Below are 13552 nucleotides of genomic sequence, written 5' to 3'. Positions count from 1 at the left end.
TACCCAAAGCTTTCCCAGAGAGGTTTCATGACGCGTGTGACTTCGCCAGGCGACCAAAGCGCGTGGTTTCCTCGTTCATCCTACGCAACTTTATGGACTGACCGCCAGCACAATGTCATTGCTAAAGCGTGTGCTTAGACTCTCTGGTCTAGGAGGCTTTGAAGATGAGGAAACGGAGCAAGAAACTTCGAATAGCATTGTAACCGACGCTAGAGGTAACTGCGGCGATCTGAGCCGGCCCGACGGCAACTGACTGGCACGAGAACACGCGAGCATGAATCTAAAGATATCCTGGTCTCCTTTTTGCAGCTGCGGAGAGTCAGACATTTCCGAATGATGGGGAAGAAGTAGACGAAAAAGAACCCGACGGAGCTGAAGTGTGGTCGGAAGACGAAGCGACACAGGACGTGGCTCCTCCGACGGTTTCTGTAACGGTCAAAGAGGCAGTTGAAAGATTTGAAAGTCTGACAGGAAAAGGGCAGCTAACAACAGCTGCCCAACATTTCGTCAGCCTTGCTGTCAAAAAGAGTCCAAAGCCAGGGTCGATACAGAGTTCAGCTCAGGGTACGCATTCCAAGATTGTGTCCGTCGAAGCGGTGCCGTCAGGGGTAGAAACTTGGTCGCAGGAAGACGGGCTTGTCAATATCCTAGACGCTACAGGTGTGCTCGGTCTGGGACATGAACGCTTTCGGCTCCAGAAGGCTCATGTTGTCTACTATTCGTCCGTTCAGCGTCTTCACCGTTGAATTCAGAAGAAACTGTTACCCTTGCTGATAGCTCCGGTGCGCTGCGTACAAAACAAACGAACCCAACAAGTTCGATATTAGGTAGGGCTACGGGAACATCCTCGTCACCCCGCCGAATAGCTGCTTCTCGAACGACAAGCGTTTTGGTTGATATCACACCAAAAACTTTACGAAGGCCATTAAAACACCTCGCTCCCTCTGTACAAAGCGCGGAAAATCCTAGTCTCCCTTCATCGCCTTTAACGCTACCACAGTCGGAGCCGATCACCGAACAGTCTGCTGAAGGTCGAAGACCGGAGGTTACTCCATCAAAGAGAACAGGCGATGCTTCATCAACCGCGTCGCCGGTGAGCCCGCGGCAGCAAAGGCAGACATCAGGACTGGGCGAAGGACGTTATGCAGAAGGGGCTAAATCAACGTATCCGAACGGCAAACCCGGGGTGTACGATAAGGTTGTCACGCGGCCTTACAAAAAATGGCAACATACGACACCGCTGCCAGACAAACGACGATCGCTTCTCAGCAAGCAGTCGTCACCCGGAGGGATGGTTATGGTAGAAGGCATTGACCTAACGCAAAGTCAGGGAGATGAGCCCTTGCTTGGGGAGGTTGCTTTCATAAACGACGGGTGAGTGGTCCCGTAATTAGAGTCATAATCATTGGCACTTTGGAGTTGACGTAATCGCTTATTTTTCAGTATGGACTCTTCACGTAACGTATCATTAAACCCCACCTCTCCTGTACTTGTCGCGGAGGAACCAGAAGGTATGGACTATACTGCCTTGGCGGCGAACATCGCAACTCAAAGTCCGCATTGTAGAACAATATACGCTTGAGGATTTTTTATCGCCTGGACAAGACGATTATAGCGGTCCGGTAATTGAGGACTTTGCCGTGGGCGCCAAATATCAGGTTTCTTACAATCCACAATGGTCTAAACGTCGACGCGATGGCGGGACCGAGACAGATCGAATGAAGAAGATACGGCAAGGTTGAGGATATAAACGGCGAATATTTCATGATTTGGAAACTCCGATGTTTGCATTATTGTAGTATATTTTTTGCAGATATGCGTGCATGTAGATATCTAATTTCTCTGTCAACTTGGTCTTTGCGAGTAAAAGGCAGAATCAATAGCGAGAATATATGTTCGGGCCATTCTTTCCCATTATATCAAATTGTGGCAATATTCTTCTGTTGAATCTCAGCTCATTAGGGCACTAACATATAGGACACTAGCGTCAGACGTAGTTACTTGAACATCAAATATCTAGCAAGAAGACTCCAATGGCAGCGCATGCAGATAACTTGGAAAATCACCACGATGTGTAGATACATAGTGCGGAGCCGATGGGTATTGGCACTAGTACATAGATTCCAACCAATTTAATCATAATTTTACTCGATGTAGACTCATGAACTATGGTTTGATCCAAAAAATCCTATATAAGTTGTCGTGCCCATTTTCCCAGGCTTTCATCTTTTTCAGATATCATCATGCCGCCAAAGAAAAAGCAAAAGCTCGAAAGGCTCGAAAAACTCGACAAACCCACCTTACATACCTGCAACAAGACGTCCTTTGCAAAGGCTTTCTTGCCTAATGAGACCTACCGGCAGCGTCTTCTAGATTACATCGCCATCATCCATCAACTCGCTTCCCACGCTTCCCACGCTCTCAAATTCTACACCCTATCTGCACCATCCTTCACCGTGAATGAGGAGACCATCGAAGCGATTCTCTACCTTCTCAACAAGGGGGAGGCTTGGCATCCAAGAAAGGAAGCAAAGAAGGCATGGCGGGATTGTTTGCTGCCATATGTTCAACGGTACTGCCAAATCGTCGGCTTTGTTCACCCAAATCTACGAGGCGAGCAGCAATCAGTCAATTACCTGACAGTGAGTATGATGACGAACCTGAAAGTCAACGTTCAAGAGCATTTCATGCAGATGCTCCTTCGGTATATCAATCTGCGGCTCGACGTGAAGGGACGGAAAGGGCCTCCAAAGAGTGAAGCGCGGAAAGCTTTCTTTGCTCGGCTACGCTACTTGAAGTCAATTTTCCTTTTTGATATTGTGCCCGAGTCACTTGATGACTTGACTGCTAAAGAGAGTGAACTTCTAGAAGAGATGTGGTCCTTCATTCCCCTTTCTGACCAGCAGCTCGCATATTCGGTTGCTGTAGACCCTCTCGCTTTCTTTCCTGCATACTGCAAACTCTCTGGGCTGTATGAACGACATGGCTTCCGTCGGTTCAGTGCAATCCCTCTTCGTCGGTCTCTGATTCAGTCCCATATTCGCATCGACACGGTCATTCTCTACGCCCACATCCTCTGCATCACCCGCCAAGAAGCAGAAGCCGTAGAGAAGGTCGATTTATGGTTGCGCGTCTGTAATCTGCAGAACAAGGCTTTTAGATCTCGTCGTAGAATGTGGTTTGAAGGCTCGATCACGACGGACGGAACCTCGGTGTCTGTATACTTAAAGCACCCAGAAGCAGACAAGTATGGAAAGCGCAGCGGAGGGAAAAAGTCAGCAAACACGATGGAGGCAGAGGTTAAAGCGCTTTATGTGGAAAACAACTTATCTGCTTGTCAAGAGAACTTTGTCGTTATTGACCCAAACAAGCGCGATCTTCTCTACTGCCAAGACAGCAATGGTACAACGTTTCGCTACACCGCAAACCAGCGAGCCATGGAGACAGGCAGCCGGCGATTTGCAAGGGAGCGGGAAGCAATGAAAGCCGGCGGTATTGACCTCATAGAATCACGTATTTCAAGCCACAAGACGATGAACCTCATAGACTTCATGCGTTACCTTCTCGTTCGCCGCGCTGATTGGGATCGTCGCAAGGAATTCTATGCCCACCCTGCTCATACTCGATGGAAATGGCATGCATCTATAAACCGTCAGAAGAGCGAATCGAACCTCATATCCAACTTGCACAACAAGTACGGTGAAAACTTCACCATTGTGATGGGTGATTGGAGCGACGCCGGTCGAACTGCGAGATTTCAGATCTCATCAAAGACGAAAGGTTGGCGCACCCTCTTTAAGCGGAACAGGATCAACTGCTTCCTTCTCGACGAGTACAAGACCTCATCTGTTTGCCCTCGCTGTTTGGCCTCATCCAACGACTTCCTCAAAAAAGGCTTCAAAACACGAGCTCATTCAAGACCTTATCGACGACGAGAAGGCAAGGTTGAAAAAGTCCACGGATTGCTGGGTTGTACCAACCCTAACTGTTTGCAGCAAGCCTGGACATCGGGAATGCGCTACTGGAATCGAGATACGCTGTCAACCTGCAACATGCTAATGATTGTGAGATCAATGTTGGATGGGCACTGTAGACCAGAAGTGTTCAGCAGGAGGAGTGTTCCAGCCGTAGCGTAGAACGTAGATTGGTTAGATTAGGTTTTCCGAACCGGTTGTCGCGCGGTTCAATCCCTGGTGCCGCCAATACCCATCGGCTCCGCACTATGCAACTCTCATAAATTATCATTATCAGTCAAAAGCTACCTCAAACTACCCGTAAATGCATGATTAAATCGATCACTAACTTCAACAGCTCAGCAAGCTCCTCTCCCATACCGGCACCACTAACCTAGAATTTTACGACCTTTTTCTTTGAAGACTTCCTAGTACCTGGCTTTGTAGTCTCAGCCGCCTTTTCTTTGTCACCTTGCATCTTATGTAGCGCTACGAACACATCGTCATCGTCACCACCTTGCTTGAGATCGATGGTGCCTAGCGTGGTAATCCCAGCTTCTAGAAACGATACCCGGACAGAGATTGAGTTAAGCCTGTGATTCATGTACCATGCACAACAACCATTTACGTACCCTGCAACGCAGGCTTACAGTCCCTCGCCAAGTGCCTAACTGAACCACAGTATTTGCAACCGCCTCCGTTCGGATACAGACCCCGTTCATTTTTTGGGCATAAACTTGCCAAGTGGCCTTGCTGATCGCAAACAAAACAGTGCGCAAAAGGATATGGGTTCTCTAAAATAAGGTGACCGCCAAACATGATTAAATTGTCCTGGTGTGTAATTGTATGAGTAAATTAGCTATTGTATAAGGACACTTACTAGGATCCACCATTTTTTTGCATTCTGATGATTTGTGGGCAGTAGAACCGCACTTGTAACAAATTCCGGATACGGCTTGTTTATCTTGTTCCGTAGCTTTCGGACAGAATTTTATGGAGTGCCCCATGCTTCTGCAAAGGTAGCAGACCTTGAAAGCAATCGATATCAGGGTGTCTTCATAAGAATAAAGATCGTTACTGGCATACCATTTTCTTCTCCCTCATTGCTTCTCTCCTTGTTCGTCTTCTGAGGGCTTCCCTCTCTAAAAACCACCCACCATTTAGTCGGCTGCTCTCGGTCGGCCTCATAGGTATGTACGGATACTAACCATACTTTGATAGACCATCCTCGGCTACTTTTCCCTTACCCCGCTTTCCCCCAGATGTACCGGCACCCTGTGTCGACTCAGCTTTTGATCGATGGCGCATCTTCTTTTTCTTTTGAGCGGATCCACCTGTAGATGGAGCAGCTGGAGTGTTGTCTGTCTGTCTCTCACCAACCGCAGGGCTATTGTCCTCTCCTTTTCTCTTCTTATTCGGCTTGGGCGTCTTTTCGCTGACTTCTGTACTATCCGCTACCTTCGGACCGTCACTCGTTCCCTCCGGAGATTTTTTTTCCTTTCGCTTTTTCTTTTCCTCCTTGGAAGACTTTTCGGCGTGCTTGTGTTTTTTCGCCTCTGTAGGAGCAGCCACGACTTCCTCCTTACGTTTCCGCTTCTTAGTACTATCCGGCTGCTCCCCTGTCGAGTTGGACTTTGGCAAAAGAGGTGTCACCACAAACCCGGACGCCTCTTCGTGCGTCTTCCGCGCCATTTTGGTTACTCTGGTCATGGTTCAAGTATTCTGTTCCAGCAGAAATGGAACTTGTGCAAGCCCGAGTTTCTTTGTCAAAAAGAAGTATAACATTGTCGAAAACTGAGCCATGTGGCACGGGTGGCACATTTTATTAATATACCAGCCGCTCGCATCTCGCAGCGACTTTCATCTGCCATCTGCTTGTAAATTGGGAATCACCATGTAAGTAACATTATTCTGAAGGATTATTTGATAGTATCGCTAGTATCAGCCTCACTGGAGATCAAAACCCAAGTTGTTTGATAGCAAAACCTTGAGTAGTAAATATTGATAAATAGCAGTCGTCAAACCTGGCACATCTTCGTCTGCAACACTATCAGCTCCTGTTGTCCGCAGAGGTATCTCAGTCGCTTAGAACACTGTGATTGAATGCCGTAAGAATACATTCTAAAAGACGAGATACCTACTACGGGCGATTGAAACTCCCGCTGGGAATGGTTATAGTCAACATTCCCCATTGGGTGTCGGCTCTACCCAAACAACTCCTGATGGGCAAGGGTCGCAAGAGTGCTGTTGAATTCTCATGAGAGTGAAACAAGGCTTGGACAAAGGACATTGAGCACTGATGACATAAAGTTTGCTATTTGTTGAGGATGTACGATACAGAACTTGTAGCAAGAACAAAGGAATGCCATGAGATACTACATACATAATTTCCTATCCTGCAGGACTATGTTGATATGCCAGACACTGCTTGACCGGTTAACGTGCTGTGAAATTCACAATCTGTCGCTTTTCGGCTCCGGTTGCATTGACTTTTGCAATTACGGTCAGCTCGGTAAGCCCAAAGTAAAAGTACACGGTAACGCTTCTGTCGCCATTGCGCGGTATGCCTTCGATCATTTGAGTGCCGAGAACGAAGTTACCCCTCACATCCGAATACGAGGTTTCGCGGTCAACAGTAGCAGCAGTTGCAGAGATTTCGATGTTCACTCCCAATTGATAAGAATACAGCGGAAAACATTTCGTGGAATAAAAATCGTCAATCTCGACGAGCTGATTGGCGACCATCACAGGAGAAAACATAGTCACCATCGACTCATTCGTTTCCTGGTTAATGAATATGTCGCTGCGGTTCGAGGTCTTTCGAGATTTCCTGCTGTACTCCGCTTCGGATGCGCAAAGTTTCATGCCGTACGAGTACCGGGAGCGACGTGCTTGGATGCTGTCAGGGTTGAGGCCATACAGAACGGCACCTTGGACTAAAGACAACGACAATGAACTCGCATTGCTCTTATAGATGTGAACACCGGGGTACCCACCAATTGCAGCTCCCGGGTCCGTAGGAAAGACTACATTGTCAAAACTCTCAGAAAACTTATCGGACATAGCTTTCCTCAGATATGGGGACGCCTATCACAAATGCTTAATTTGAGATCTAAAGTATAGCCTCGCTGGATACGTACCGAAAATCCTCCAACAAGAAACAGTTTGTTGCATCTTTTTCCAGGACAATGATCAAGCTGTTCCTCAATCAAGCGCAGAACTTGCTCGACAACTGGGTCAAAAAATGATTGCATATCCTTGAGTGTAATAAACAGATCGTCGGCGGTTCCGTCTTGCTCTTCTTCTAACTTTTCCATTTCCTCATCAGCCATTAGGTTATACAACGCTCCTGGGATTGAAAACGTCATATGGTCCCTGGAATTGAAAGATTCAGCTCCTTTGAATTGGCGCTTCAATGTTTCCCAGCCGCGTAGGACTAAAGAGATACGATGAGTGGTAAGTCCAGGATACTGGCAATCATTTATAGCTTGCCTTGTTGGTATGCGGTTGGATTATCAATTTTTATTTCTGTCAATGCATCAGCGCCGACTTTGCTACTGAGCCAATCAAGGAATCGTCGATCGACAAAGGTGGATCCACACAGATCACCTGTGCCTCTGGTTACTTCACTCAACCTTGTTCGCTCAGCGCCAATAATGAGTTTTTCGACCGCAATATCGACAGTTCCGCCCCCTGTACCAATAGTAGGTAATTATGTTTAGAACCTACAATGTTTATCCTGTTACTCACCTGCGTCTACAATCATAATGTTTTCATTGCTACGTAGTTGCGCTTCGGGAACCTTTTTGCAGCAATACATTGCAGCAGCTTCCGGCTCAAGTACAAGGACCAAACGAGGGGACACCACTTCAGCAGGAGAAATGAGGCCAGCCATAGCAGCAGCTTTGCGTAGATTCGTTTTTGCTTGCTCGCTCCATATAGCTAATGAATTTAGAATAGATTTGGTTAAGAAAAAATGTAGCCACGCAGCTGTTGAGAATCCTTACCGGGTACAGTGACCGCATAATGCACATCTTCATTCTGCAACGTGGAACCAAACTTTTCTTGCAGCTTGGTCATGATCAGCGTGTGCATCTCTTTCAAATATTCTGCGATGATATCCAAAGGTTCCACATCATCTGGAATGGGATCCTCCATGTATTCGGCGGCCGTTGGTTCCAGAAGAAACTTGAATTTTGTCAATAAGACTTTCTGGTTAGGATGATCGCCTGTGGTAGCCTCCTTCAGGGCAGTATATCTGCATTTAATCATCAGCTCTGGGGTTATAATGCGGGCAAAAGTACTTAGCAATGCGTTCAACTCACCCCCAGTTAATTGTCTTCTTGGCCGTTTTGTCATAGAGGAGCGCGGTAAGGGTTTTGCAGTATGGCTAGCATGTCAAATGTCAGATACCGAAATGAGTAGCTATATGGGCTTTGCGAGAATTCTAACTTACCATGATCTGGTCATCCCACTCATAATACCTGCAACACCATCAAAAAGTGTCAATGGATTTTACCCAAACTTCGCGACTTGTCCTCATTTCCAGAAAGTCACCCTTCAATTTTGCTAGCATCCGCCACATGCGCTGGTTACAAAGACATGGGCATGAGTAAGTTTACGTGGAAACATGAGAACATCGCCGTTTCCCACCATATGCGAATCCGCTATGGGTAACCCCGAAATCCAACCCAACAACAACTCTGTGTCCACTGGCAACCAGAAGACCCGTGTGGTTTGTGAACGACATTATCTGTTTGCTGAAACAAAATGTGAAAGAGAATTGAAGTATGAGAAGTAGAATGTCTTGGTTGCAAGGGGAAGACTCGGAAGCTTGTACTATTTCCCAAGTTTTGATACTGTTGAGTTGCATCATTGCGATGCAGACCCCTTGCAAACACGGTAATAGAATCGAATGATGATGGTGATGATGCTGCTTTGGTGACGTTCGACGCAAAAATGGGGTCTCGACAACGTGTGAGAGCTTAACACGTCTTATTTTACCAGCTAGAAAAAGAGATAGAGTTCCAAGCTCGTTCAATGCCAGGTCACAAAGCTTGCTACCTCAGTAGGTTCAGCACTTATTGTGGAAAGGTTTTGTTTAGCATCAGCTGCTGAATTTGAGAGAACATTTCATCTGCGGCTAACTTCCTAACCTCTTCACATTCGTTGAAGGGAGTGACGACCATCTATCCAAATCACAGCACAAAGCGTCAACCATCTATTAAAATTCAGACAAAGTCCAAATGTTCTTCGGCATAATTAAAGATCGACTTGTAGGCAGCTCGTCTCGTGTGAAGGAACAGGTAGAATTGGCAAGATAAACAAATCCCTAATGTCCAACCGCATTGCCTTCCTAGAATCCACGTGACATCTTGATTCCCTTGGAGAACTTCCCAAGGGTAAGTAAATGAAACCTTCAAACTTTTGTGCATTAGTAAAATGGAATAGCTGGGTTGCGCTTCTATTGAACAGACGATTGAAGATCTCTCTCAAAACTCGGGCACGCGGAAAATAGTGCTCTCCTATCTTGGACCAGAGGATAAAAACATTGTGAGCTATCTCTTGGAAAGTTCACAGTTGAAGACTGAAATTGCGCTGAGAAATATACATGATTCCACGCCGCTGTGGATGACGGACCTTCGGCCAAGCTTTGTTGCTTTTGTGGAAAACCATCAGCTCAAAGCTGCGGCTGCTGCTCCTCGGACTCATGTCTTCCTGCAATCTGATTTGCAGCAGTTTTTAGCCTATGTCCGTACCGGGAATATGCCAATTTTTTCATTGGTGAATCGCCTTGATTCAACGGCTGCCGAGCTTCGGAGACATGTCGAGAACCACCTTCTTCCCGAAATCCGTCGCCTACACAATGAAAAGATTGTGAGCGAGCTCTGCAGGGTGTGTACACGACTTCCCTCACGCGAGCGATTTGACCTTTTGAGGGACGATGAACGAGACACGGATGAGTTTCAAATGATAGACAACCCTTGCTCGGCTCATAGCGAGCGGATCAAAGCACTTGAATGCGAAAACCAGGAGTTGACTGCGAAATTGCATAGTTACAAAACTGTCGTTGGACGCCTAGAAGCAAAAAAATATGCCATCTCTCAACAATTGCACTACTTGGAAGACGGGTTGCAACAAGCCATCGAAACTATTCGAGTCTGTGCTGATAGGGACGCAACAATACACCAGCAATTAGTGGAAGAACTCCAGTGGAAGGAATCAGCTTTAGCGACTCTGGAATGTCAACTCAGCGTGACCAGCGCCTCAAAAGGTTTTTACGAACTCGACTCAAAATGGAATCCTACTCAGCTCATCCAAAATTTTGAGGAATTGTTTACCGAGGTGCATAGTTGGATTGCTCCATTGGTCACCAATCCAAAGGCAAAAAAGTGCGATAAGCAGCAGATTCGAGCGCTGGAGGGTCTCCGAAATACATTTGTCGCCCATGGGGTTGCGCGAAAGGTTACGGACAAGAACGAAGCGGTCTGCGTCGTGGAAGCCGCAGTATCCGAGATTCTAATGCGTGTTCTTACTGCGTTCAATGAGTTGTCGGAGGATTTAAGCTACCTTCGCCAGATTGGTCCGTCTACTGAGCAGGAACAGCAAAGCCGCAAAGATGCCGATGAGGCATTTCTCCGATCCTATTGGAAGCGAATGAGTGATGCTTACGATGCTAAAATATTGCCTGATAATTGGAAAAAAGATGTGGATTCCTTGGTTGATCAAACAACTCAGAAGTTGGATTGTCTCCTAATGGCGCACATTCTCAACCGAGACAATGAAACACAGCGTGAAGAGATCGTTCAGCGGTGTATGCACCTAAGGCTTCAATGTGGTGCTTTAGGTGTTACGCCGTTCCTACCACCGCCCAGAAACCCGAACTGCAATACATACGTACAGTTTCTTGAACAATATGTTGACAAGGTTCCACGAGGAATGTTGCCACTCACTCCATCTCAACTTGACCCCGAAATTATGGAGATAAAAAGTGCTCGAAAGAAGACAAATGTGCAGTTTGACTTCGCCTACTTTCCCGGTTTGAGGAATGAGAAAACTGTGTTGGTAAAATGCCGGGCATGGTGCTCGTAATTTTTAGGTGAATCGCAGTGCTGAGCTGCTTTACTATAGCAAATTCGAATAGCATATCTGTATCCGTGCGTGCTTGCTTGTAACGCTTGTAAACTTTTAAGTGAACAGCAGTGATGCTTTGCATGATTATAGCGTATTGAAATAGCATATCTATGTCTACTCAGTTTCAACGCTTGTGGACATTTCAGTGACATTGTAGTGATGAATTCCTTGATTACAGCATATTGAATAGTATATATGTGTCTGCTCGCTTGTGATGCTTGTAAAATAAACAAAAGGCTTCAAATTAGGTACATCCATCATAATAAGTCGCTCGGCGGCAATCACCAGCAAGCCGACTACTCTGAACACGTTTGGGCAGCTACAATAACTTCCAGAAAAGCAAAGGCGTATCATTTTCTATAGAGTATGTATTTCTAAATATTGCGACGAGGGCAGTGAATACCGCCCATATGTCATCTAACTATGAGGTAGCGCATGAAAGTAAATGCTCTTAACTGCTACACAAAATATCACCACCAGCACCGGCCAATCCGGCCATAATTGGGCTAACGTATCCACTCAAAGTTTGCGCGATCTGGGATGACAACAAGCAAAACCAGTTTGATTTTTCGTCATTTTGAATCGTCAAGTCCATCCAAGCAGAAGGCTTCCCGTCAGTGTACACCACGGCGCTCAGGAACTTGCTACTCGTCAAACTAATGGTTCTTTCGGCCCCCCACGTGGCACGGCCAGTCGCAAAAGTTCTGTCGTACACCTCCCATTTGAGTGCCTCTTCGATAGTTTTCAAGATACTTTGCGTCAAGCCATTGCGCCAATCCCATCCCCAGTATTTGGCATTGACCGTGAGTTTGTAGCCATGTCCGGACCACTCATCGACGCAGCCACGATCTGCGCATTTGGACCACAGGTCATTTGCAATCCATCGAAGCTTGTTGTCCGATGTGCGTGGCTGCTGGCTGAGCCATTGGCCGCAATTGGTACAGTAATTGGTATTATATTTCGTAATAAACACCGAGGTCGTCTTCTGCGATACGAGTAGAGCCCAGGAGTTGCTCCCGCGGGTGGTAAGGTTCTGGCCGTTCTGGCGAGAGGACCAAATCACTTGGCTTTCATTGAGGCCGGCCCGTAACCCGTAGGGAACATAGGGATGTCCGTTGATGTCGTAAATGACATCGTTGGACTGAGCCTCAGGCGAGAGAGGGTGTGCAAGCGCACCGGCGCAAAGAATCGCGAGCAGTAGAATGGCAAGCATTTGGGAAGTTTCTACGAGGTCTACGCTGCTGGCAGATCTTGTTCAGCAAGGGAGGGCATCCTGGGGCCCTCCTTTTATAGACGAGAAAGGACTGGGCGAAAGAAATAAACAAACCGGTAAAAGCGGAACTTTGACAGTCCGCTTCGTTCCCGATCGTGGTGCTGTTTTTTTTTGCATCGGTCGGATTAGGTCATTCTGGGATTGTCAGAAAATTGCAACGACAAAGCACCAGCTTTGATCGTGGGAATCAGCCATCTTCTTCAGTCCTTTTTGCGAGTAAACTTGCGACAAAAGAACTGAACTCCGCCCGGGGATCGCTGACCTTTTCATGGACGTGGAAAGCGGTCTTTGGTGCAACTGCTTCTTGGTGCACGACTGCCTGGAATTCCTCGTCGCTGATGGCTACCCACGTTTTCGCTTGAACATACTTACACTATACATTATGGACCGCCGACGCTACGTATTATATGTGTATTTTGGAAGATTGTGTGAGATATTGGCCAGATATTTTGCACACGATGAGCTTGCACGATACCATCCGCGGGGCATATCTGGCTGCATTTTTGCTGACATCGCCCGTCGGTGTTGGCTTTGGTCTCTCGGGGAAGTTGGGATGGAAAGTTATAAAATTCTTAAATCTAGAAGAAAAAACTTTTGCCTTGCTTACACATCCATGCTCAGCCTCACGTTCCACGAATTGAAGTAAACCCAAAAAGCTTAATAGTTTACAAATATTCAAGAGTTAGGCCTCGTTTCGGCATATGGCTTGTTGCACACTGTTCTGTTCACCATGGGCATCGTGGCACCCATTTGCCAGTGGAAAAGTGGCAGCGCTTGCCACGGCGACAGAAAGAAAAACGCGCAGAACCACCTATGGGCGTTGATCATGCCTGTGGTAAGGAATATTTGGCTAAATAATCAGAAAACAGAAAAAACAGTCGGTCACTGATGTAATCCAAAGAAAAGGTGCATGTTTGGACAGATTGGGTGCTAGATTGGGTGACAGTCGCTTATCATCCCATGCTGTAAGCTTGCACAGAGCTACCAAGCGACCCAAGGCTCCGCGGAATGTCCCGATGCACTCAGTAAGTCCCTTTCTTTTTCACAAGGACTCTGCTCTGGCTCGTCTAAATTAACCATCAGAGTCCAAGACGTTTGGCAACAGATGCAAATAGTGTCTTCACTATGGCAGTCCCTTAGGACCCTGGCTCCTGTAAATTAACAATCAAGGTCCAAGACATTTAGCAACAGA

At 46.7% G+C, this 13552-nt stretch overlaps 6 protein-coding genes across 7 annotated transcripts; 3 read left to right on the top strand and 3 right to left on the bottom strand.

Moving 5' to 3' along the window:
• Positions 1-83: 83 nt before the first annotated feature.
• Positions 84-1913, top strand: SPPG_08272 (uncharacterized protein). Its single transcript, XM_016756429.1, has 5 exons — positions 84-215; positions 310-660; positions 732-1374; positions 1444-1511; positions 1567-1913. Exons 1-5 carry the CDS (start codon positions 113-115, stop codon positions 1740-1742), a joined length of 1341 nt encoding a protein of 446 aa, XP_016604413.1. The 5' UTR covers positions 84-112; the 3' UTR covers positions 1743-1913.
• A 330-nt stretch (positions 1914-2243) lies between these two features.
• On the top strand, positions 2244-4258 carry SPPG_09531 (the record flags this gene model as incomplete). 2 transcript variants are annotated; one of them, XM_016757705.1, is made up of 2 exons in its annotated part: positions 2244-3780; positions 3895-4136. In XM_016757705.1, 2 exons carry the CDS (start codon positions 2244-2246, stop codon positions 4134-4136), a joined length of 1779 nt encoding a protein of 592 aa, XP_016604411.1. The 2 variants fall into 2 exon arrangements, with proteins under 2 accessions (XP_016604411.1, XP_016604412.1); XM_016757704.1 differs by having other exon boundaries at positions 2244-4258.
• SPPG_08271 (uncharacterized protein) lies at positions 3927-5718 on the bottom strand. The gene is made up of 5 exons (XM_016756428.1): positions 5162-5718; positions 5040-5095; positions 4834-4981; positions 4586-4747; positions 3927-4511 (listed from the first exon to the last, which is right to left on the bottom strand). The coding sequence occupies exons 1-5, from the start codon at positions 5661-5663 to the stop codon at positions 4348-4350; spliced, it is 1032 nt and encodes a 343-aa protein (XP_016604410.1). The 5' UTR covers positions 5664-5718; the 3' UTR covers positions 3927-4347.
• Positions 5719-6247: 529 nt separating this feature from the next.
• SPPG_09530 (uncharacterized protein) lies at positions 6248-8733 on the bottom strand. The gene is made up of 9 exons (XM_016757703.1): positions 8607-8733; positions 8410-8541; positions 8279-8343; positions 7961-8211; positions 7704-7895; positions 7446-7646; positions 7094-7389; positions 6950-7040; positions 6248-6889 (listed from the first exon to the last, which is right to left on the bottom strand). Exons 2-9 carry the CDS (start codon positions 8410-8412, stop codon positions 6390-6392), a joined length of 1599 nt encoding a protein of 532 aa, XP_016604409.1. The 5' UTR covers positions 8413-8541; positions 8607-8733; the 3' UTR covers positions 6248-6389.
• SPPG_08268 (uncharacterized protein) lies at positions 8541-11233 on the top strand. Its single transcript, XM_016756427.1, has one exon. It carries the CDS (start codon positions 9585-9587, stop codon positions 11043-11045), a length of 1461 nt encoding a protein of 486 aa, XP_016604408.1. The 5' UTR covers positions 8541-9584; the 3' UTR covers positions 11046-11233.
• A 305-nt stretch (positions 11234-11538) lies between these two features.
• On the bottom strand, positions 11539-12300 carry SPPG_08267 (uncharacterized protein; the record flags this gene model as incomplete). Its single annotated transcript, XM_016756426.1, has 1 exon — positions 11539-12300. The coding sequence occupies one exon, from the start codon at positions 12298-12300 to the stop codon at positions 11539-11541; it is 762 nt and encodes a 253-aa protein (XP_016604407.1).
• Positions 12301-13552: the final 1252 nt, after the last annotated feature.

Source organism: Spizellomyces punctatus (genome assembly GCF_000182565.1).
Source record: "Spizellomyces punctatus DAOM BR117 chromosome Unknown supercont1.20, whole genome shotgun sequence".
NCBI lineage: Eukaryota > Fungi > Chytridiomycota > Chytridiomycetes > Spizellomycetales > Spizellomycetaceae > Spizellomyces > Spizellomyces punctatus.
Note: the sequence above shows the minus strand (reverse complement) of the source record. Positions and strands in the feature narration are given on the sequence as shown.

Bases quoted from the DNA above. Each gene is read 5' to 3' on its own strand.
- SPPG_08272 (XM_016756429.1), top strand. From the start codon at position 113: ATGTCATTGCTAAAGCGTGTGCTTAGACTCTCTGGTCTAGGAGGCTTT. The intron at 216-309 runs GTAACTGCGGCG...TCCTTTTTGCAG, and splicing joins CATTGTAACCGACGCTAGAG to CTGCGGAGAGTCAGACATTT. The intron at 1,375-1,443 runs GTGAGTGGTCCC...CTTATTTTTCAG, and splicing joins GTTGCTTTCATAAACGACGG to TATGGACTCTTCACGTAACG.
- SPPG_08271 (XM_016756428.1), bottom strand. From the start codon at position 5,663: ATGACCAGAGTAACCAAAATGGCGCGGAAGACGCACGAAGAGGCGTCC. The intron at 4,982-5,039 runs GTATGCCAGTAA...ATTGCTTTCAAG, and splicing joins CAATGAGGGAGAAGAAAATG to GTCTGCTACCTTTGCAGAAG. The intron at 4,748-4,833 runs GTAAGTGTCCTT...ACCTTATTTTAG, and splicing joins CAAAAAAATGGTGGATCCTA to AGAACCCATATCCTTTTGCG.
- SPPG_09530 (XM_016757703.1), bottom strand. The intron at 7,647-7,703 runs GTGAGTAACAGG...CTATTGGTACAG, and splicing joins CATTATGATTGTAGACGCAG to GGGGCGGAACTGTCGATATT. The intron at 7,041-7,093 runs GTACGTATCCAG...CATTTGTGATAG, and splicing joins TTCTTGTTGGAGGATTTTCG to GCGTCCCCATATCTGAGGAA.
- SPPG_08268 (XM_016756427.1), top strand. From the start codon at position 9,585: ATGACGGACCTTCGGCCAAGCTTTGTTGCTTTTGTGGAAAACCATCAG.